The sequence below is a fragment of the Trichogramma pretiosum genome, unplaced genomic scaffold, assembly GCF_000599845.2.
Source record: "Trichogramma pretiosum strain Unisexual culture from Peru unplaced genomic scaffold, Tpre_2.0 scaffold33, whole genome shotgun sequence".
NCBI lineage: Eukaryota > Metazoa > Arthropoda > Insecta > Hymenoptera > Trichogrammatidae > Trichogramma > Trichogramma pretiosum.
In genome coordinates, this window is record NW_019641610.1 from 162713 (window position 1) to 187931 (window position 25219).

The 25219-nt window shown below is 35.1% G+C and overlaps 1 protein-coding gene across 5 annotated transcripts in view; it reads right to left on the bottom strand.

The window, feature by feature from the left end:
* Nucleotides 1-422: 422 nt before the first annotated feature.
* Nucleotides 423-25219, bottom strand: part of LOC106648820 (disheveled-associated activator of morphogenesis 1) — a 69623-nt gene continuing 44826 nt past the window's right edge. For 4 of the 5 annotated variants that reach the window (XM_014365933.2, XM_023458582.1, XM_014365931.2 and 1 more), the window contains exons 2-12: nt 8845-8958; nt 7279-7587; nt 6751-6975; nt 6076-6673; nt 5726-6000; nt 5330-5662; nt 4789-5264; nt 4155-4591; nt 3944-4071; nt 3701-3871; nt 423-2126 (exon numbers count right to left, since the gene is read on the bottom strand). In XM_014365933.2, the coding sequence (XP_014221419.1) occupies nt 1848-2126; nt 3701-3871; nt 3944-4071; nt 4155-4591; nt 4789-5264; nt 5330-5662; nt 5726-6000; nt 6076-6673; nt 6751-6975; nt 7279-7587; nt 8845-8886 (3273 nt within the window). In that variant the 5' untranslated portion in view covers nt 8887-8958 and the 3' untranslated portion in view covers nt 423-1847. Of the gene's footprint in view, nt 2127-3700; nt 3872-3943; nt 4072-4154; nt 4592-4788; nt 5265-5329; nt 5663-5725; nt 6001-6075; nt 6674-6750; nt 6976-7278; nt 7588-8844; nt 8959-9643; nt 9677-25219 lie in introns of those variants that run through there. The other variant, XM_014365932.2, reaches the window with a different exon arrangement.

The window sequence follows — 25219 nt, forward strand, 5'->3', positions numbered from 1 at the left end:
GACCTCTCGAATGAAGTCCCAAAAATTTCGAAAAAATACAGGCAGATTTTTTAAAAAATTTTAAAACTTGCATGTTATTTGCATTTTTTTAGTTTAAGTGCTTCTATCTCGACGTACAAAATCGTAACGATTTTTTGACAATATAGAAAATCCTATTAAAAATGAACCCCAAGGCCCATGAGTTTAAACTAAGCATACTGAGCTTCATGATTAAGTACCAGGAGACCACAAAAAAATTTTCAGGACATTTGGTGACCCGTAGATGAAGGGCTCTCCTTGTGAGTAAGAACAACAAATAATATTGACATAAATCCATATATATTTTTTTCATATTTATTACAAATATTAATCCTTTACATTAACATTTAAAAGTACGTAAATAAAACGAACGTTTAAAAAATTAAAAGTTTTAATTTTGGGCTTGCTTCGCCTTCCCCAAGATGAAATAAAATATGCTTTCACTTACTTGTTAAGAGAAAACTAAAGAAACATAAATATATTTATATATAAACAGCATATTTACAAAAGTACAAAAAAGCTTTTATAAAACATCAACCTCTATTCTACACAACGCTCAACTATCTTAAGAAATATTCGTTTTTCTTTTTTATTCGATTACATATAAAGATTCACGATCCACGTTTCTAAATTTTCTATCCTAAGCTAAGTAAATTACTGAAATCAATTATTAATTTTATTCTCGAATGATATACATTCAGTGACCTTCTAGGAATTGTTTTTGAAAATAAGAAATACTGTTCTATTTCATTAATAGTTTAAAAAATTAGGCTGTGATCGTATTCTACAGTTAATTTTAGATACATAGTACGTCTGAAAAACAAAGTCATTACAAAAAATGATAATTTAAAATATCGATCAAATACCTTAAAAAATTATAATTGAGTTTGAATTTTTTTTAATTTTTCCTTTTATTAAGGAGATGGTGAAGTCATCTCAAAAATCATTTTTTCAATCCTACTTTTAAAACTTCTAAAAAATCCCTGGTAGAAATCGAACATTTTTTTAGCATTAATAAAACGTTTTTTAGAATATTTATCGGCCAACTCACCGTATTGGTCATTTAATGGACAATAAATGGTCAAGAAAACGTTTCATTGATGTTCTGAAAGATTAAATTTCTACTTTGTTACAATTTTGATTTTTTTATGGCTTCGTCATCCTCTTTGTCAACGTTTATAATGAACCAAAAAAGAAGTAAAACCAATTTATTATTTAATTTTTCTATCGTGAAGAGTTTATTTTCGTGGTTGAAGATTACTTTAGAATCGAATTATTAATAAAAAGTAATATTTGCTCTAAAAATTCATACATTTTTTGCGCTCAAAAAAATTTTTACAAATTTATTCCTTTTATGTTTTTTAATTATCTAATTATAAGCATTAAGAGTCTAAAAAAAAGATTAAAATTCTTCTAAAACTTAGTTATAACTTTTAATTTAATATTTCATATAAACAAAATGTACAAAGGAATAGAATATTCAATGATAGAAAAACATCTTTTTGAATGACATCTAGAAAAAAATTTAGATTCACACAGAAAAAACATGTCGATAATTATAATTAATAAAAATGTCCTAAAATTAAAAATAAAGATGTATAATTCGTTCTAATAGTCATTATTAACATAAAATTAAGTTCCATAACTCGAATCGATGCAGGTCAGTCTTGAGAAGACAAAATGGAAAAATTGCTTCCACATGAAATATTTAAACTTATAATGTAAAAGAAGAGTACTAAATAAGATCCGTTTTACATCAGGTGATAATAGTTTACATTTTAAAATTAAGTCATAATCAGAAATATCAATCGAGTTGCCTTGAGAAAAATTCAATGTCGTTCTCTTGAATCTTCTCTATGTGCGCTGTGGCGGCGAGATTCTTGACTGATGCTACCACTGGGAGTCACAGGTCTACGTTTAGATCGTTTGAATTTTGCTATGTCCTCACCAAATACGTCTCCAGTTCTCAAGGCAGATATTAAATCATCAAATTCTCCTTTATTATCTGCATGGCCATTTGTGTTGTTCGCTTCATTCTTCTTATTCAATGAAATATTATTCAGAATACCTTCCCGAGAGTTTTTGCGTTCCATTGTACGTTTTTTCAGCTGTTGATATATGAAACATAAATAATTTTTGATTTTTAAAGTTAAAAGTTCATAGTTTTTTTGCATAAGATTTTTGCACCAGTAATACTTGTAAAAAATCGTATCGGATAAAGTGAGTTAAAAAGTCAAAAATTTCTCCTCGCAATTAATTGTACTGATTAACATTCGTTTGCTTAAACCCCTAAGAACCTAGAGCTTAAATGACAGCGTTGATACTATCAATAGACTTCATTGATGTAAGTCATCAAGATACTTTTCTAAATTCGGTTACAGTGAATACCAACTACTGAGGCACTCATAAAGATTATGTAGTGCAGCACCAACGAATGATAAATTTAATATTATTTTCTATGCATTTCTGCAAGAATAAGATTTGGTTTTATGTTCCTTTAAGATTGAGTGATTTTAGTATGTGTTCGTGTACTTATGTGTGTTCTTTGCGTATGTGGGTCTTTTTCCATCCAAAGACATGTCCTTAGTACCTTTTATTATTTAAATGAGCCCAGTCGACACCTGAACTGACTGATCATTACAAAGCTCTGTGCCGCATGAATCTGAATGGAATTATTGACCATTTTCCACTTAAGTGGGGCAGATTTGCAATTAAATTATTTAATCAATCTACCAGTCCCAAAAATAAGCGCTGAAAAATAGTATATTTCTCAACTAGTGTTTCATATGGTTACACATAACACTTAGTCTCACATATAGTTTTTTAGAAAAACAAAAAATTATAGCACGTAACGAGTTTTGTTAAAAAACCATGTCTGCACCCGTTGATGATACTTTTTTTCCTACGAGAGTCTAACATTAGCGGCAAAGTTGCGTATTTTAGGTTCGAGTGGTAAAAAAACTATTTTTGAAATTTTTTGTGTATTTTAGTATTTAAAAAAAACTCCTAGCTTTTTCTTAAAATTCTGTTTTATTTAAGGGGACCGACCTGTGTTAAAATATTAAATTCAGCTTCAGCTTGAAATAGCTATATAAATCGAAATAGTGGAAATTTTTTTTTGAGATAGTAAAATATGTTGATTCTCCACCGGATTGACAGAAAAAAAATTTCTACCCAAGCTTTGAAATGCCAATTACGCCTATTTTTATATAATACTAAATATTATAACGGGATTCACTTGCCACGCGATTCTGACGTGAGCTCTTCATCAATATTGTTCTATGGGGTCGCAAAATCTTCAGAAAGAAGTTTTTTTTTGGTCAATCAGGTTTCTAATGAACATATTTTACTATCACGAAAAAAAATTCCACTATTTCGATTTATATAGCTATTTTTTTAATTTAAGCTTTTAACACAGGTCGGTCCCCTTAAGAGGAAAAGAATATTATTACAAAAATTTCAAGGTCTCAAGGATCAAGAATGGTCAAAGATTCCATTTAGATTCATGTGGCACAGAGCTTTGAAATGATAAGATGATAAGTCAATAAAATTCAATAAGTTAATACCTAATATACAGTACAAGTAATAATATACAGTAAAGTATAAAATTAAGTTACAGGTAGGAAAGCCTGCTCACAAAATAAATGCACAAAATGATAAAATAATGTATAATTTAATTTACCTCTTGTTCTTGCTTAGCACGCCTTTCGTCTTCTTCAACTTTTCTACGCATATTCTCAACGTCTTGTCTTGCTTCCGTCAAAGCCTGAAGAAAATTTTCAAATATTCCAAAGAACTCGTCGGGTTGAATCCCAGCTGAATCCTCGCCAAATAATCTCACGGCTCTATCAAACTAAAATTTAAATATTGAAATATTTCATTAAATAATAAAACTGAAAAATTATTTCTTCATTATTGATCTTACTCTGGTTTTCATATCTTGGAATAAATCTTCTGCTTCAGCGAGGCGGCAAGTAGCTTGAGCTTGAAAATCGCGCATTGCTGGCAAGAACATATCACCCTGGAGCACTTGAGCTTGCCCGCGATGAAATTCTGTAACATAAATTGTATTTTTATGTGACAAATGGGAACAATAATTATGTATTTCAAAAAAATGCATATTTCTTAGTTCTAACCGATTTCTCTTTGAACATCCTGTAAACCGTTCTTAAGATTGGCCATCTCTTTTTGCAAATCTGCCATGCTGACTCTAGCTGCAGTTTTCACGTGTGGCAGATCTTCTTCGAGGTCTAACACATCTTTAAACCTTGACTCGAGCATTTGCACCAAGTAATGCAAAAGTGTGGTCCCTTTGGCGCTGGATGATTTTGTATCTACTAGTCGATTGAGTGAGGCCAATCTAAAGCCACAAGCATTACCTCGAGCATTGCCTCTATTCACATAATTACCCAGTGCTAGAACTAATTCTAAAAGTTTTCGAAGCCTTCGTGATCGTGCCACCTGACGAGAACCTTCCAAGACTGCACGCATGCGAGGCGTAAGCTCGGAAATGCTGGCGGCAAATTTCTTCTTGTAATGCAGTGATCGCAGCCGCTGCTCGTAATGTGGTACTCTGTTAAGAAAGATGAGAAAAAATTTTAATAAATGGCATATTAATTCAAATAATAAGTTCGAATCAGCTCGAGCAGTGTGCTAATTACTCACTGATTAAATTTACCAATTTTTGACATGACGTTATTCAGCATTTATCGATATAATATATTATATATTATTATTTATTTAAATCCAACAACTATTCGATAAACTTACTTTGATATTTGATGCAAAAAGCAGTCTGCTCTACTCTGAAGATCTTTTTGATGCATATCCAAAGATGCAGCTTCCTCAGATGACGGAATGTATTTGAGCAATTGTTCAACCATATCAATATGTAAAATGTTTTGTTGGTCCATTGATAGAATCGTTCGAGTAATTTCGCTATCAGACATTTTTAATTTTGAGAGTAAAATGGTGCAATTTTGAGCGCGTCTTGCATCAATGACAGACATTGACTTTTTATTTTTTCCGAGATTACGTAAGTCTTCGATCGAACCTTCGGCTGACACACCGTTTCGTTGATGTGCGCAGAATATTTTATCGATTGATTCTAAATCCATAATATTGTAAAGTTTTGATTCATCAAGTTCAGACCATATTGTGCCTTGGACTTTTTGCTCTGGTATTTTAGCCCAGTTAAATGATTTTAAAGGATTACTTGGTTGTGGAACGTTCTTTATTATTTCCATCTGCAAAAATTATAATTAATCCAAGACTAGTACAAAGTCATTGTAAGTATTGTATGCCGTTTTACCTTCATCGGAGGCGGTGGAACTGACATCATCAATGGCGGTGGAGGTGGCGCTAGTGGCGGTGGTGGTGGTGGTGGAGGTGCTGGTTTTGCTTCAACTTTTTCCAAAACTTCATCTTCTATTATTTTTAATGTGGCTTTGGCATCATCCGGTAAACTACCAGAAGCCACTAACTGCTCCAAACGTTTACGCTCAGATTTTTCATTGTTCACTTGGCGCTGTAGAGATTCCACGTTATCTTGCAGTTCAGAAATGCGTTGCTTTGTTTCAATATGTAGCGATGTTTCTTTCTCTAGGCGCTCCTTAATTCTGACTAAGCTGGCCTCTATGTCTTCCTACGTAAAAAGTTTAATATTTTTCATTAAAGGTCACAAAATTATTTATTTCTACGTTTATACCTTTTCCTGCGTTCGTAAATCAAGCTCTTGCTCTTTTTTTGCTAATCTGCTTGACATGTCTGTGTTTTCTTTTTCGAGCTCGTCAGCTTTTTTTCGAGCAGCAACTAGCTCTTCTTCTTTAGCCAATAAATGTACGATTTCTTTCACGTTAATTTCAATAGGTGCAACATCCGGGTTTCTCGTCTTTCCTGGTTCATTTCCTTCTGATTGTAAAACTATTTGTTGAGCTATTCGATCGAATAACAGCCAATGTTGCGGATACGATCCATAGTCCACTATAAAATCAAATAAATTCAGAAATTAAAAAATCGAAAATGAAAGTTCATTTTAAATGAGTGGTAAATTCTTACGTGGCAATAGCAAGCAATGCTCAAGCAAGCTTAACAAATGTGGATATGCTGCAGTATGACTGAGTTTTCGTCTCAAAAGATCAAACATTGCAGTTGCACTTTTAGTATCAACGTGCTCTTTTTCGAATTTCCGCGCCAACTCTTTCTCATCTTCATTTCGCACCATTTCGAAAAAGTCTAAATGCCGATCAAGTGTCTCGTTTTCATATTTTCGTAATTTTTCGATGATCGGCTGAATACCTAACATCAATAATTCGTACCTCAAATGTAGTCGAAACTCTAGAGTAACTTGACCAGGACCGTAATTGAGAACAGCATTTATGAAAGACATAATTGCAGTTTTTAAGGATAAATTATCTTTATAAATGCCAAAATTTTTATCAAGATCGTTAACTATTGATTGAAAACGCGTTCTTTCAGAATAATACTGTTGAAAATGCAACATGGCTTCGAGAACTTTTCGATGTCCACCAGGAACAAGACATACAGCACCGAGAATCTCAAGGACGGCAATTTTTGTTTTAATGTTTTCCGTCGCTAGTGATTGAGATATTGTGTTGATAGCTGTTGGATGAGCCAATACATGAGCTCTACCATTCTGTGATAAAAAAAAAATTGCGTTAATACTTTTATATGTAGATGATAATTACAGAAGAGCTAAATAATCATTTTTACGGAATTGTTCATCAGGGCTTTCAAACAGCCAATGACGCTCGTGTGAAGATTGCTATTTGCTACTTCGACATCCATTATTTCTAATATTTGCAATAGCGAATGTAAACCATCTAATTCGATGAATCTAATGACAAAACTGTGAGGTTGCGTTCGAAGGGCTGTCTTTAAAGCTTCAACGTGCTGCGTTTGAGTGGTCACTTCCTCTGCGTCTTCAGTGTTTGGATTCTGAAATAATAAAACGGGTTTTAATCATATTAGCAATGAAAAATGATTGAATATTTATTGATTTTCAACTTCCGTAATAGTATCACTTTATTGAAACACTAAGGGCATGGAATTGTTCGTTAATTAAAAAAATAATAAAAATAAACTCTATGATGAGATCGTTTCAATCAACCCTAAAAATCGTTTCTCAATTCTGAAAGATTTGCCTATTTATGATGAAATAACATTAGGTGATACAGATATCCAACATTTACGTATTTTCTATTCCGATAAAGAATTGGAATTCATTATGATTTTACTTACAGAAGCAATATTTTTCAGTCTATTAATGTAGTCTTCTGGATCACCACTAAGATCGGTCGTACGAAGACCTCCGTTATCAAGACCACCTGCACCCTTTCGCGAACAATAAATTTGCCATTTTTTGTTCGCTGGCAGTGCTAAAACTGCTTGACGATTGGCTTGAGTAAGATCAAGTTCTTCAACTAATTCCAGAAACATCTTGTTGAGCTCCTCTTCGACGGGCATGGGCAGTGTTGGGGTCATCGCTTGAAGCGTGAGCGTGCCCGTCTGCTCAACCACGCAGTACGTAATCTCTGGTGGCTCGTCATCCTGTTAGACAAAAGAAATGTATGTTAGATACGATGAGGATTTTATAACTTTCTTAGATTTAACTATAATTTTTTTGAGTTTCAAGTTTAGAATAAAGAAAAAGAATGCAATTCGATGAGGGTGTAAATTTACTCTAAAATTTTATAATTAAAGACTACTTGTGTACATAAAAAGCGGAGCACAAAGTTTTGAGATTCAGAGTAATGAAAATATTTACCAGTACCAAACGTCACATTAATTATAGCACGTATTTAAAGTAAAACAAAATAGGGGAGGGGGAAGTAGCGGCAAGAATTATGAAAGTGTAGCATGAACCTATTTTACTATTGTATAAAAAAAAGTTCAATTTTTTCGATTTATAGAACTATTTTTAAATTCCAACTTGAAACATCGGTTTTCCCCTTTAATGAAAAATTAAAATTGTTTGTTAATGCGAAAACTATTGCATAATTTTAATGTGATTATTAACAAGTTTTTCGCTTTATGATTAAGATTTGTGGACACAGATACAACTCAAATTATTTATGTGACTATTTTTGAATTTCAATTCGAAATACCAGTTTGTCACATTAAATTGTGCTAATTATTCTTTTGTTATTAATATACTCGATGTAACATTCATTTCAAGCAATGCAATTTGTTGAGATCAAAAAAGATATTTGAATCTTTGTACTTGTTTGTACAGGGGTTTGAAGATTTTTTCAATGCATTTTAAAACGTACTTAACGTTTAAATGAGAAATTTTTCATGCAAACTAGTGTAAATAAGAAAATTATTGCTATTTTATAGTTTCCATTATGGTTTACAGCTACACACAATACGATCCAGTTGAATTTTATGAACAACAACATAGTAGTGAAAGTAAATCCGATATATTATCATTCGAGTTTTATTGTGAAATAGTCCTATTCTGCAGAAAGAGAATTGCTAAGCCTCGTTTTTAAATGATTTTGATTTTCGCACCTCATTATTACGCGGAAGAGAAATCAAACTTAGATCGTAAATAAGTGCTTGGTTAAAAACTTTCGATTGAAAGAGACTGAATTAACTTTACGAGTATGAAATAGCTTAATGCTAGTATAAGTCACTGATGTTGGTATGCAACTAAGTTTTTTTGTTAAAAGCTAAAGAGTTCTTTATAGAATGTGATGTGTCATAGTAATAGATTTGAGTTGTTACCTTGTCTTTGTTTGACATTAAATTTTAAGGACAAAGAGAATTTTTTTTGGATAAATCAAATTCACGTGCTTCACATACCTGAAGGCATCCACAGAAAGACTTCTTAACCCTGGATGGCATAGTTTGACAGCGTCCCACAAAATCCTTAAGAGGCTGGGGACTGTGAACCTTGACAGGACAATTTGGGATTCTCTGCAAAATAAAGGAAATAACTTATTTAATTTTTCATCTAAAGAAGCATGTATGATACAATTTTCAATAAATATATTTTCAAATATTTGATCATTAATTATGAAATAGACAATCGAGTAAGAACAAACAGTCACAGTCAGTGCGACGATCAATTGAATGGATAAATTGAGAATTGACAAAATTAACCCGAAAAGTAAGATGTCTTTCAAGGTCATGAATTTAGTTTTAAGCTCTTAACTTTGATCATTGTTATTAGGTATTAACTTAAAGTTGACTAAAATATTTTCATCCGCGTCATATAAGAACGTTAAAAATGATTATTTATGTATCTAATTAATAATATTTATTTATTTATAATTTTATGGGTGCAAAAGTAGATGAATAAACTCTGAATGAATTATGTGACCGAATTAAATATCTGCGGTTATTCTTTTTAAGGTCAAAGATTAACAACATGAATTCTGAAGTACTATCAAAAATATTTAAAAAAATGTTTTTGCATATTAAAACATCGATGAATTGTGATCGATTTGAATAAAATTATTTAAAGATTTTAATTTTACATAAATTGATTTAAAAGTTATTTTTTATAACAACATTGAAATATATTATTTCCAAATTTATTCTTGGAACTTTGAATTGAAAATTGTTTTTAGTTTTTTCGTTGAATAATCAATATCCTTACCAATCAATAGCGGACTGACAAAAATTAATTCGGCTTGCGAACTTTAGCGTTCGATGAAAAAAAATTTTTACAGACAACTGCTGCAGTCTCACAGGCTAAAACCATACTCACGCACTCATTTTGCTGTATTGGAAATAAGATTTCTCACGCGCACTCGCGATGTCAACTTTACGGCCCCGATCGTTGCTCACGACTATGTGCCGATCTACAATATACGATTTGAGATACACGCGGTTAGTAAGAAAAAAAAGAAGGAAAAAACGACACGCAGCCAGAAAAGATCAAAGCAGCGTGTAGAGCAACGAGGCCAACAGAAGTTACTAACATATACAGAGTTACATACAAATAATATAAGCAAACACAAGCACAAATATTGGTGTGAATCGAGATCGAGTATAGGCTCACTTATAATCAATCTAGGCATTATACTCGCACACATTTGTGTAGAGACATTTGAGCGTGCGTGTGTGTTCGGATGCTTATCGTTCTTATCGTGGTGTCACTCATGCTCGTGTGTCTCTTGATTATAATACGGTTGCGCCCGTATGGCTCACATTTTTATTACTTTCTTGCCTTGGTATAGCCACTGGCTCTCCGCTTCAATTTACCCGCTCTATCTTTCTCTAGACTGTTTGTGCGCGCGTTTTCCAGCGTGCGAGTGTGTACATGTAGAAGTCTTACTGCCCTGCTAGCCGGTGTACCGTGCGTGACCTTGTCTCTTCTCATCGGCATTCCTCGTGGCCTGCAGCCTCAGCGGAATTATATCGATTACCTTGTTCGACGGCATTGATTAATTAGCTACTGTGCGAGCGCGTTACAACAAAAAAATCGATGCTTTTACACGATCTAACTAGGCGCTTATCAGCCGCGCCGTACAAGCTGCCGCGTCGCGACCATTTCTTCTCTTTGAAGCAGCTTGTAATTTATAGTTTAAATACTTTTTGGACCCGAGCCATGTTAATGCGTGCAAATAGTTGCTAGCGCCTGTGCATGCGTTCGTGCGTGCGTGCGTGAGTGAGTGCGCGTTGCCTTTTTTTATCACGCGGCAGCAGCAGCAGCTCCGATAATACCGCGAGCCGCTGCCGACGAGACTCGCCGATGTATCCCGCGAAGAAAACACGCAAGAAAGAGAGCAAACGCGAGCATGTAACCAGTTTGCAATTTAATTCGTTAGCTTTTCGGAAACCGGAGCATGTAATTGCGGTATATAAGATTATTATTGCTTCTGCTGAGCGCTTCAACGGTGAGATGAAGCAATTAACCTCGATTTTTGCTCTTCCGATAAAAGTGTGGGTTTCTCATAATGTAATTTATATAATGTCTGTGCACAAAATGCATGTCTGCGTTTGTTATTATTATTTTTTTTTTTCAATGCAAATATTGATCGATTATAATGTTATCAAAGTGCAAAAAAGCCATTACTTGGCTCTTAGGTTTCGAGGCGAAAGTATATTTTGAAAATCTTTTCCTCTAAATATGTCTATAGATCTACATGCATACAAGAAAATAAGTGACGGCAAGTTGAGGGTTTTCACAAAGACTCACCAATTCTTTATGAACCATGTTCGTGTGCTTTATGTGAAAAAACGCACACGTGTTTATCACACTTTTACATGTGTACACATTTTTCAGTTAGTCGATATTTTCTTTACGTGCAGCCAAGAATAAAAGCCCATAGATCGAGTGGGTAGACCGCAATTAGTTATCTTACTGACCAAGGTTACCAATAATGAAGGACTAAATTTTTTTAGACTTATTTATCATTCGATTTAACTGGCAAATTCAACGAAGCTTGGCTATTGCATTATAAAATGTAGACGTCGTGAAATGTACATTAAGCGAACAAAAACCAATGCGTGAAATAGACTTGCAATCATTGAATCCGAAACTCATTGTTTAATGTTGCGTCTCATGCAGTTCATTTTAATCGTAGATAATAACGCTAGATGAGAAAATGATATATGGGAACAACAATCGATTTATGATGATTGGCTTCATTCGTGGACTTTCTTTGTGGCGCTTATATAGCTCGCGAGTAGAACCTATGGATATATTGCACTCTGCGAAAGTTGTTTTCCTTTGGATTACGTCAATAGGAATTCCCTTTGTTTAGAAGTCGAAATTATTTTTTGGGATACCCGCATATATGATATGCAACAAGAGACGAAAGAGATTTAAAACGAACTATATGTATGCACAGTTTTGAATGACAATGTTTATGTGCCAGGCGTATACAAAAGCACGTTGCTTTACGACACAAAAGTTATTATAATACTATTGAATAGAGTTATTCATCATATTAGCAGTGTTTGGAAGATTAAAAAACAAAAAGTGCAAAATAATAGGGTGATTTCATTCTCATTTGATCTCTGTCGCTACAGGAGAAATTAGTACGTTCATTACATTCGAGGTAGTTTCTACCACCTTGTGCGTATACCTTATTTAAGTTACACTCTATCGTTTAGCAATATTTTTTAAATGAAAAAATGTCAACTATGCAAATTTCGTAATTAATTCTATCAAAATTTTATTTTTCAAAGAAGAAATTAGTATATGAGTTATAGGAGTGAAGTTTTTTGATACACTGGAAGAGGCAAATAAAAATTAAGGCCTATATAAATTTATAAGAAGATTATAAAAAGATTAAAATGTTTTTTAAGAGAACATCCCTGTATTTGGATGGATAACCAAGGATATCCTTTCTACTATTAAAATCATATCTTTGGCGAAAAATCGGTAAAGTATCTGTCACTATTTTCGTTTATTGTTGGTATTCGGCCTTATTTTCGCTCGAAATTGATAGTATATTTTTCAACAGGTGCAGTTATGGTTTTATTGAAAAACCATATCTGCACTATAGTCATCAACTATAGTTGATGATATTATTTTTTCCTACGAAAACTTAAAGTTAGCTATAAACTGGTGTATTTTCGGCTTTCATAGGAAAAAAAGTGTGATCAAAATTGAATGATGAAAGTTTAATATCAGTATTTAAATAATAAATTTTTGGTAAACATATTCGGTTCATACGAACTATCTTTTTTTTTTAATTTTTTTTAGTACAATTAAATCGCTAATCCTATCCCATAAGAGTGGTGAGGTTTTTAGCGTGAGCAGTTTATAAGCGCTGCGATTGGTTGTTCAGTAGCTTGCAATTGTTTAGTGACTCGCAAATACGAGTGTTGTAGTAAGTTGAGAAAGTTGAGAAACCTATTGACGGCTTAAGACTAATTTTCGTATTTACAGTTTATAACATAATCTTTGTTTATCTTATTTTACAATTTTAATTATTGAAAAATGGCAAAATGGGATAAGAAAGAAGAGAGTGCGCGCTGAAAGTCGGGCTAGTTTTCTTTAATTTTGATCATGACTCTTGATGCTATTTAGTTTGATTTTTGAAAATAATTCTGTAAATGTGGAACAGCATACTCTTTCGCGTACCTCTTCTCAAACAGGACATATCTAAGTCTACACTGATTGACAAGCAAAGAAAGTCTTTCTAATTTATATCATGGTCAAACGATCGATGTTTATAAGATTCTTGGCTACTTGTAGTTCGAATTATACTTTGCTCTGAAATACCGGCACGAGAAAGTCCCAGAAATGCAAAATGCATTTCTTGATGTGCCATATTAATGATTTCATAAAAACGTGTGAGGAAGCACTTATGTGTATTGCATGCTAATCAGATTAAAATCTGTATGTTGCTCTGAGCATTCATATAAGTATTGATTGCGTCCTTTCCGAACGAGCTTATTGAGTCTTAATCTGATGCGAGTTTAATTATTTTTTACAGTGGATCATTTTACCCATAAAATTTTTTTAATTGACCTATCTATCTTTCCAGCTGCGAGTAGGCTCCTCTTACCTTCGTTCATGATATGTGTACGTTTCCTTTTTTCACCAGGAAAATTGAACTTCTCAAAGAATAAAAACCATAAATTCTAGGCGGAAGAATATCCTTACCCACACATATGTTCGATAAGCTTAAGATTTTACCATAAACAATGGCGCATGACTTTCGCATGCAATGACGCCAAGTTTGTTATTTGCGTTCGTGGTTTGAAAATAATCAATTAAATTTTTAATAATGCAATAAGTCATTAATGTATAAGTTTTTCGTAATTTATATCTCATTCTATATCCAAGGAGTGTTTCATACAATATCTTAGCGATGTTATTTTTCCTAAAGAAAAGCTAATAATTCACGATTCATTGAAAGTGTGATTACAAATTGAAACAGATTTTTTTCGAATGTGAGGTTTATTAACGCATAAATAATTGATAATCGATTCGCCAATAAGTTCAAAAATGAATAAAGTTAATAAGCTGCGTTAGTACAAATCCCCGACATTATAAAACCAGAGCAATCAATTCGGAACAAGTCAATTCTACTCCCTGCACACTGCCGATACGATGTGTACACTTAAATTAACTACTTGGAATGGTTCAAATAACAACGTAAATCACTCATTCGGTATCAAAGCAGCTTGGCCAACGATAAGAAGTGAAGCGGCAAATGCCTCTATTAACGGTAAGTAGCAGCAATTTCGCTGACTACGTTGGGGATGAAAAATCTCTGACGCCACAGTAAGAGACACGAGAAAGTACATTATAATAATATGTGAAGTAATTAAAGTACAAGAAAGTGCGAAGATTGATTTTTTGGGCGAAAATGTATTTGTTTGAAGCTATCATGGACCGGAAACGATGCATCCTAATTAAATCTATCATTTTCGAATTTCTGAATGCTTAATATTTCCGCTATTTATCATTACACGTATGACCATAACGTATATTTCAATATCTTTTCTGAGCGTGGAATTATAATTATAATTACTTCGATCGCCTATCGGATACATTTTCCAAATCTCTGTCTTCATATCCGCGGATATGAACATTAATAAACGTTTGTAAGCAAACTTTCTAATAAATTTCCCCCCACACCTTGTTTAGCACTGAAGGTAAACGTTTTAAATGTTTGAAATTATTTTTATCGGTACGTCCATTACTTCAGTATAGATTCTTTCATCTATCTCTTTGCGCCAAATTGTTGGTGCTCTGACACGTACGTTCCGTGTATGCAAGCTGCATCGTGGGGAACATAACACAACTGCAGACTCCTTTTGATTTTTTCAGCATAATGTGTCTAGTCGTAAAATCGCATTAGAAAGCTCTATACGAGAATGGGTATCACAATTTAGATACTCATTGCAAGGAACAAATATCACGAAATTATCGTGATTTTTTTAACGTCACAGCGTTTTTTTTCTGCCATCGCGTCGTGCGGAATGAAAGAGAATTTTCCCATAGACTCATATGCAGGCGCAGAATTTGAATCGTACACAATAATGCAGTGCACTTTCATTTGCCGTCAGTTGCAGCAGACATCGGGCAGCTACGAAGATAATCTGCCCTAGCGCGAAAATCGTCGCTCGGATGTAATGACTTATAATGGGAGTCTTGTATCTCAGCTGCACGTATATTACGTTCGCAACCACTCATGGGTACTGTTGTTTTTGCTGCTTCTGCAGCTGCTTAAGGTGTACTTTGCTCTTTCTTCCTTGAAATTGATTTATTTCAATGGGCCGCAACGCATGTGGATGATTTACAACCTGTATTACCTTATTTTTGAATTTGATCAAATTTGTATGTACTTTTATCCTTGGAATATCCATCTAAATTATGAAGATGATGCTAGAATGCAATAGGCTCAAATCAATCAAGGATAAAATATACATGAACCCTTTGTCAAATCATAGATTTTCAAAAGAAATAAGATTCGTTCGCAACTAGATATCTGCGGGAATGACGTAATCATGTACGTACAATTCTGACTCTATTTCTTTTATCATATTTTTTTCATTTACGGTAATGTATTTATACGACGAAGAGCTTGTAAAGCTGATAAATAATGCGCGCGCGTAATTTGGAACCGTTTTATAACATCACAAGCGGATTATATGGATTTGATTGGATAGATAGTTCGATTCTCTGACAAGAATTCTTTCGCGCGGAGTAATATAGTAGTTCACGGATGAACAACAGTTAAACGGAAATAATGCTAGTCTGGCGGATGAATTAAACTTTCCACTGCAATAAACGCGATTATAAAGTCTGTCGGATACGGTTACAGCAAAACACACAAATATCCACGCTATCGTAAAGTTTCGAAAATTTTTTCGCAGCTACGAGTTTCCAAACAAAGATTCGTAAAAATCCATTTAATGAAGCTAATTAACACCCGTCCATCCGATGAAAGGATTTATCCATGCAAAATCAAGTTGAATATTTATAAACACCTTACGTCACGGTGATTTTTGGCATGCCGTTACATCGCCGATCGAATACATGTTTATTACAACAAAACTAGCCGGCAATGATGAACTTGGATTCTAACGTACTTCCACATAGATACACATACATTAAATCAGGCGCGCACGAGTATCTTGTTTTTCTCGCGCGCTTACGTACTTGCGAAAAAAAATCGACGTGTATATAACGTGCATAAAACGGCCTTTCGCTTTTTCTCGCGTGCGAACAAATGTTAGGCAGCAAAGAAAAAAATCTTCTCGCCGTTATGCAATTTCACAAGGTGCAAAAGATCGTGTCTATATACACTGGACTTCCCGGATGCCATCAGTTTATCATCTCGACTGTTGACGGATATGTAAAAAAGGCATGAAAGCGCAACGAAACGGTGGGCAAATGATCCGATTGAAGAATAATCTAAATTCAAGTGTCGGCTCGAAGACACGATGAATGTCAAAATCTAAATCAAATAGATTGCCGGTAATTGAGCGGCAAAATTTATCATCGTCTATCGCATTGGATAATCATATTTCAGTCATCTTTGAAAACAATTATTTAGTGGCTAAATGTTATTCGACGAGCAACACGCGACGCTAATAATAGAAGAAAAGTAGAGACTCGGAGTCATTAACACGTAGAAACGTCAATTCGTGGCATTAGCATAACCACTCAAACTATTGGCATGTTCGATGCTTAGTCTAGATATACATTTGCACGATATGCACACGAGTGTATTGAGGCAGCTCGACAAAAGAGCATAAATTTTCATTCTGGATGGTATGCCCACATACCAGTCGTACAGTCATACATAATACTTTAATCTTCCTTGGCACTATGCAAATAAATATCGCGATCGTAACTTACTTATGCAGCTGTGGCAGTTGGTCGAAGCAATAATAGAATCAATTAAACAACGAGATATTAATTTATTTTACTCGTGAAAAATTGGCAACCATATCACATGCAAGATCTGCTTGTCAGGCTTAGTCGAAGCTTTTCATCCTTTCGAATGACGGCCGCAGCAACATGCCACCGCTGCAGCGCGCGCACATACATCCATGAATAAAAGTCCTGAAGCGCAAATCGTCACAGGTGTTTCTTACGCGGTGCTCATGCGCGCTTCACTTATGCACAAAGCGCCTCTAGCGCTAGAAAGTTTTCTTTTGCTACGCGCTAGCCTACCGCGAGATCGGGTCGAGGCAACGATGTAGTTCTCCTTTACGATGTATCATTCATTCTTATTATTATATCAATGGGCGCGCGCTTGACAGTGGTAAGAAATTTTGAAACCCAGTCAGAGATAAAGCGGATTTCGACGATGATTATACCTGCGCATTTGGCCTCTATATCAGCTATTGTGTGGGTAATTTTTTCAATTGTTATAACTGCGCATTATTCGCTCGTTCCAGTAATGATAACGATCGATTTGGAGTCGAACAAATCGATTATTTCATCTTCTCGAGACTACAGTACATAATGCATTAGGAAAGGTTTGATATTATTTGAAATTGGATGTACAAATTGACTGTTACATAATGCTTTTTGAGGAAAAAAGTATCAACGCTTGACTGTGTGAAAATTGTTCTTTGAAAACTATTAAGCTTTATTATATAAATAAATGTATAGTTATAAACCACTTTAGGTGGTACATCAGTAAAAGTGAATTTCGTACGATTTCCTTGAAATTTAGAGGGTAAGTAGTTTTACGCAACACCAGGAATAGTCTCCAAATTTCAAAAAAATCGACCGTACCGTTCATGAGATATTGAATTTAAAAAATTTGATATTTAATACGGGCGAGAAAGGGAAATTAGGAAGAACTCACATAGAGATAAACCCTTTTTTTTCTCGACACATTTCCCTATCTTGCCCATATTAATTTCAAATTTTTTAAATTCAATATCTCATGAACGGTACGGTCGATTTTTTTGAAATTTGGAGACTGTTCCTGTGTTGCTTAAAACTATTTACCCTCCAAAATTCAAAAAAATTGTATGAAAGTCACTTTTACTGATGTACCACCAAGGTAATAATAAGACACATAGTCAAAAACGGATATAATTTGTAATCTATTTTAGCAACGCATTAGAAAATCCGGACTATTATTAAAAAAATCATCCTGAAGCAACATACGCGGCCACTGAGCACGTGAGTGGCTGTCGTAGTTATCTCTGCAAGAGCAGGGTCATAAATATCAATATCAAAGTCCCCGTACTCTCGGCGATACTCTGACCCTGTGACCTTCATTTGCATTTCTCTCTTAATCCATTCTCATTATAAATTGTTCGATTCAAGGCATTCTAAGATTGTATACGGTCATCCACCCGTCAAGTAATCTTTCTCACACATTTCTTTCCATTATACCTTTATGAACACAATCACGCGCATACGGTCATAGTCTCGTATCCAGGCGCTCAAATGTATTCGCGCTTACCATCTGTCCAATGCTTAACTCTATAGGATGATAATGATGACTGCATGTGGCTCCGCTACAGTCTGGAAAGTGCAGGCAACCGGTTGCACCTGCAGTATATATCTACCTACTGCACACGTCTTGCATTCGCATTTCCATGTCAGGAGAATGGCTCGACCAGCAGAAATAAATAGACTTTTTTCAGCTCATAGGTGATAGTATAATGTCGAGTGAAAATGTAGACGATGACGCCGATGATGATGATGATGATGATGATGATGATGATCGATCTACTCCACTGACCGAATAGCAGCTGATCGCATACATGCCAGTGCACTAGCACGGCTGCTATCCATTGCTATTTGCGCGCATGCACGTACTGATAGCCAATATGCAAGTACTCTATGAACATCAATTTTAATTAAAGATTCTTGTGAGATCTGACGGCACGGTGCGTTGGTGTTGATGGGATTCTTGATGAATTACTCGTGAGCTGTTGACGGATCGTAGCTGCGAATTCGAAAGTAACAGCATGATATCATTGTTTAGCAGTGCAGTCGTGACTCGGAGTACTTTTGTAGGTTTTCTTAAATCATCACCTTGAACAAAATGATTGATATGCGACCATTAAAGCTCATTTGCTTCTTACTACGGTATGCATTTGCACTCGAAGATTATTGTAACACTTCGTGCCTACACCAATTTCTGGCGTAAAAACGATTTATTATTAAGCAATTAACTTATTAGTAAAGTGCAGACAAATGCGAATTTTATTTTTTCCGAATATTTAATCAATAACTACCATTTGGCACAGCGATTTCGAAGATTGAATTAAATGCTTAACTTTTATTATTTTGTTGTTTTTAATTAGAATTCTGTACAAACTTTATAAATAACTTACGCAGAAATAAGATATACGAGTGACAGCATAAATTCATAAATCATATGCACAAGCGCATAAAAGTGATACATTTCGAATCCAAAACAATTGCATCATTAAATTGCCGAAAATTGTAGTGCTATACCTAGGTATTATACTTATAAAACAATTTACTAATTTGATTCATTAAACCTTTAAAAAAATGTGCAATGCGCAGTGAAATTGCATTAACCACTAAAATTCATCGTAGTTCGTCGTACCTGGGAGGATGAAAAAAATTATAAAAAATTTTTTATTATTTTTCTCAATAAAATCTCAAGAAAGTTAGTTTCTTAGCTGTTTCGTAAAATCGATCTTTAAACGCGTATTGAAGGAGATCTTCGATTGCACATCAAATTTATTAGATTCATACACGATGTAGAAAGATTATTTCGGAATTTGAGACATCGCATCGTGCGCAAAGCTGATGAGCGCTGTGTACAAACAACTTTTCACTTAGTGCTTGTAAAATTACACGTTACATGGAATCATGAACGTCAGGAAAAATAAACCTTTTTGAAGAAGCTCAATCAATTGCGAGCAATTTATTGTTATGCATTAAACCCTGTCTATCTAATAAATATATATTTACAGTTGGACTGAGGAATTTTCAAAGCATTTAAAGTAAATATAGAGTTTTTGCCAATATATCATGAAGTGAACATTGACATTAAATTTTAAGTCATTGACGTTCGAATTACAAGCTAACATACATAATATGAAATGTTTTTGTTGAATTTAAATTTACACAGCAGAGACCTTGCATAAAGTCTAATCAACATACTTACTTCTCAAATAATTTCAATGTAAGGTAAAATAAGTTACATTTGTAAATCATAAGTACGTCTTTGAATCATGGGGTAATAATGAGATATTGATGTGTAATAATGTCATAATGACGCATTGAAATGCTCAGAAGCAAGATAGAAGCTCCGAGTTCCTCCAAATCATTCTTCAATACGATCATTTTCTACCAACAGATCAATGAATTGAAAAGATGATCAGTTTTTTTTTCTCTCTCTCTCTCTCTCTCTCTCTCTCTCTCTACCTGATGCGTCTCTCTAATGTTTACTTGCGACATCCATAAGTATGTTACGAGGGTTAGGCTTTTCAGCTTTATAATATACTTTACTCGATCCTTTAACACTCATAGCAAATATTTTAAGCACATATTTTACAAAAATTGAATTATTTTGATTATTTTTTTTTCGTTTAACTCGCACTATAGTTCATGAGCTTAAAGTATATAATAAATGTAATATTCAAGCGGTTTGGTAGAGGTCCAAGTGAAAGGTAAAAGAAGCGAATCATATTTATTGCGAGATTACGAGCGCCCCTATCAGCATTAATTACTTCATAGGATCAATTATCTCTCTTTCCCTTAGATGAAAATTGGTCAACTTTCTTCTAACAATGCGACGATTGCGTGGTGCTTCCATCGAATGAATAGAGAGAACTTTTAATTGCTGATTGACCGATGGAATTTTCATTTCCATGAATTGAAGATCATTTTTTACTGTCTACTACCGAGGAATCTTGCTAAATTGTTCAAATCATTTTTACTTTTTTGAGCGATTATTGAGTAATTACTAGTAATATTTACAAATATTACGTCTATAAAACGAGTTCAAAGAGTAACAATGAAAGTAAATTTAGCATGGAATGAAAAATCGAAGAAGTTATTCGATTCATGTTTATCGAATATGGTCGTGCGCCTCGTGGGCACGATTTCATCTTCCAAGAGCGAATCTCGAGCTAAACCCACGCGTTCATACATGCTTCGGTCTTGACCGCACGCGCGCTGCAGCAGTATATACACTTCCTATGCGCGTTGCAGTCGACGAACTTGTGCCGCGAGAGGACGATGTCGACGTGTACGTACACATATACCCCGAGCACATGTGATTTATCGCTTGACCGCCACGGATACCTTTCGAACGTTCGTATACATGATGTATTTTACGAGCGACGCTGCCCCGAGTTGCAGCCTAGGCCTAGCCATGGGAGAATCCGAGCGGAAATTTGTCTAATATCCATGATGAAATGATGAGTCTGGGTTACGGTTTATGCATTTGAATAAAAAGTAAATAAAACTACTGGATGAATATTTACCGAAGCGAAACGTCTGATTATTTTTAACTTCTGGCAGCAAACAATGACCGTGAAATATTCTCAATCGATGCTGTTGATTCGCACTTTTTTATCAATAAGACGATAAATTTTCACGAGTCGTACTAAAAGAGATAAATCAAGTAATCAATTTGAGAAAACAACTGTTGTCGGTAACGATTACCTCTGCAGTTATTACTTAACACTGTGCATTAGCTCTAGCCATTTTACTCATTGTTATTAATGATTATAGTTAGTATATTAGCTGCATAGCTCGTATGATTAAAAGAAGCTCGTAAATTGTTTCCGCGAGATTATAAATTGTGTTTTAGCGCATAATACTTTGCATCTCGTCAAATACTTTTTTGCGCGCGGTATAAATGCGAAGAAAGCCGATGCAAGCAAGTTTCCACAAATCATTCGCATGCATACACGAGTGAGGAATCTTGGTGAAAATAATGAAAACACTTGAGGATAGCGATTCTAACGACCGGGTAAACTTACGATATCTCTTTCTTAACAATACGTCAGTCTTCGCTCGGTGCTAGGCCAATTAGCTTTGCTCACCCATACTGCAGTCTCGATATAGTTTCGCAATTCCATCGCTATTTCGCTTATGTACTTACTCGTCCATCATACCTATTATACTTGCATATAACGCGCGGGGGCTTGTGTGCTCCCGAATCGACGAATACATTTTGTGCAACGTTCTACGTAATTCAGGCACGCTCGTACAATGTACAGGGCAGCATATCGTTGCGACCTTTCTCTCGCGTATAACAGGAACGCGCAGCAGCTCATCTTCTTTGCTCGACCCACGTATATTCCAGCTGGAAAGGGTGCGTTTCACTTTTTGTCGTATCTTTTTTGAAAGCTGCTGCGGCTGCCACACTTGCACAATTCAATTTAATTTATCGATAAAGATCCGAAAAAGAAATTTGAGGCAGTTCCCAAAGTGTGCGTGCAGCAGGACACGAAATTATCGCTGGCGACGAGAACGATAAGGGTCATTTTTTTCTTATATTCTCGAGAGCTCAAGTTAATCGCCGCTCGCAGGTTGCGGGCTCTCGAGGCATGCTGAATCGGTAGAAAGTTTCGTGCTTTCGGAAAATGATAAGGTTCGCAAGTTGTAAATACACGTGCGTACGCATATCGCGTGCGTGCACCGAGCCCCCATTGTTTTATTTGCATAAAAGGATATTTCCATCGAAATCTTATCGCAAAAACTCCAGATCAGCCGAGCAGTGATTCTGGCTTATCGCTCGCCCATTGGAATGCTGATCTGGGTCACGATTACGCAATATATGTAGATATGTGCACGTAATAAAAACGGGTTAGACGACGAGTGACGATAAAATTAATACATAATCGCGTCGGTGTACACGCCGATTGTCAATTCATTTTCCTAAATTATTAGAATTAGCGTTTAATCTAATGCCTGCATTGAGATTTATGAGCAGCACCTACGGCGATTACATAGAATCTATTCAGCGAACGTCCTTAATAATAGTTCTCCATCACAATTACCCACTTTCAAAGCATTCAATTAAGCCTGAGCGTGCTAACCCTTTGACGATTCAATTCTCTTGTGATTTTCAAAAAAGCATCATATATCACTGAGTGGCATGTAATGCGTTCATGGGTCTTATCTAAACTTACGCAACGGGAAAGATTAAAACTTTCACGAAAAATACTCATCAACCGAGCGTATGCTTGCGCGTTCGTGTGCATGTGCAGCAGGCGTACTCCATACATACGTTATCAAAAAGAAGCGAAAACCTTTCACCGTTCACTCGGCCTTTCGAAAGGCATCGCGATGCCACGGCGCTGCTGCTGATGCCAGCGGTGGTGGCAGAAGCTACACACTTTTTGCCAGCATCATTGTTATTTCGAATACAAGAGGAGCGCAAAGGGGCCGAAAGGGTGTGCGAAACAATGAAGCAGCAATATTGAAAGAGAGCTGAAGAGGTAGATAGAACGAAGGTGCCTTGACAGTATTAAAATGCAAAAGCGCACTAGTCGGCACACCACACATTCACGAGCGCGCAACAAAATATGTATGCGGGAGTCGAGATGATGATTGTACGCATGCAGATCGTCATTTTGTCAAGAAGGTCCCGAAATATAGCTGTTGCGCATGATTGACTATGCGGAGCTCAACTTGTGCGTGATTTATTCGGAAAATGTGTAACAGTCTTGCCACGGGGAGCGCACCGTAGCGGCGCAACATGCATCTAAAATTTATGAATGTACGTTTCTTCATATTATTCATTCAAAGACTGTCGCCTGGGTACTCGTATAAACACGAGAGCATAGCTCTGCATAAGTCGCAAATAAGAGATTTGCAATGAAAAAAACGACTCAAATGAGATTGAAAGATTTGCATGGGTTATTTATAGCATATTTTAGCACTCGCTAGATTTGCCTGCTGCAAAAGTGTTGAATGTAGTGTATGATGTAAAAGTAAATTTTCTACGTTACGCACAGCTTATGAAATTTGTTGTTCGTACAAATGGAGAATTCTAATACAACAATCCTTATTAATTGGAGCATGTACAGTTTTCACTTGAAAGGAATAGTTTCGCTTACAATTATGCATCTCAACGATTTTAATCTCATTGATTATTTGTATCGATAATAAAAATCGATAATTTTAACTTAGCTCATGGACTCAATGCTATCTGCAGGTAGCAGATTGTCAAATGCAGACAAGAGATTTAGTAAGGATTAAAACTAAAATTTACGGTTACCGTATAATTTTCTTAAAACTTTGTTAATTTTTTTCTTATCAATCAATCCAAATGGTGATTTCAATGTTACTTCTGCGTTGTGCGTAAAAACCCACGATGAGATTCATCTTTTAATTCTACAAAACACATTATTGTACGGGAACGAAAAGCGTGAGTATAATCTTTCTGCAACACATTCTCTCAAAGATATGAATTATATACTTCGATTTATTAGCAATACTTTTATTGCCTTTAATTCGCAGTTGAGATTTTGCATCCTACGCGCAAATCGTTGCATAAAGTTTTAGCAAACAATTTATGAGCTTGAAATGAAAAAAAGTAAAGTTTAACGGCAAGACTATTATTATTTTCTCGTGACAACTCGCGATACAAATAAAACACGATTAAATTTATTCACGCGACATATCAATTTGAAACATACTCTTTCAACGTTGACGCACATTTTTTCCCAGCTCATAGCAATGCTCAAAATATGAGTTACAGCGAATGGTGGCTCATTGCGAAATAGCTTAAATCATGCTAGCGACGAGTCAATGGAAAAACCTCACGATTGGTGAGGGGGGATGATTTTTAATTTACGCGCATCGAAGATCATAAATATTTAATTCGAACACGTTGCCACGTGGGTGCTGTAAGACTGAATGATTGTTACAAGCGTAATGTAAGGTACACTCCATTCTATAAACAACGTCTAATGAAATGAGACCAGACAAAAATGCATAACTGGCATTATGTCAATCTGGTTGTAGATCCCTATCGAGGTTTTTGATCGAGATTCGATAATGCTCCCATGCACGCGTGTCGAAAATAAGGTCATTCTCTAGCCGTCGCGACTAACAAGTTTGTATAAAGGAAACAAAGTGCCTGTTTTACACGTTCGCTCGGATAGTAATCGATTAAAGACTGTGTGAAAGTGTTCAGAGCCTCGCGGTGAAACTTGTCTGGCAATCCGACTTTATCACATTATTAAGATATACGTAAATATTTTCAATTAGAAATTAAAATTCATTATATCAGAAAAATATACGGAAATACCTTGGAAGCAAATAATTTTAAACTATAGGAAACATAAT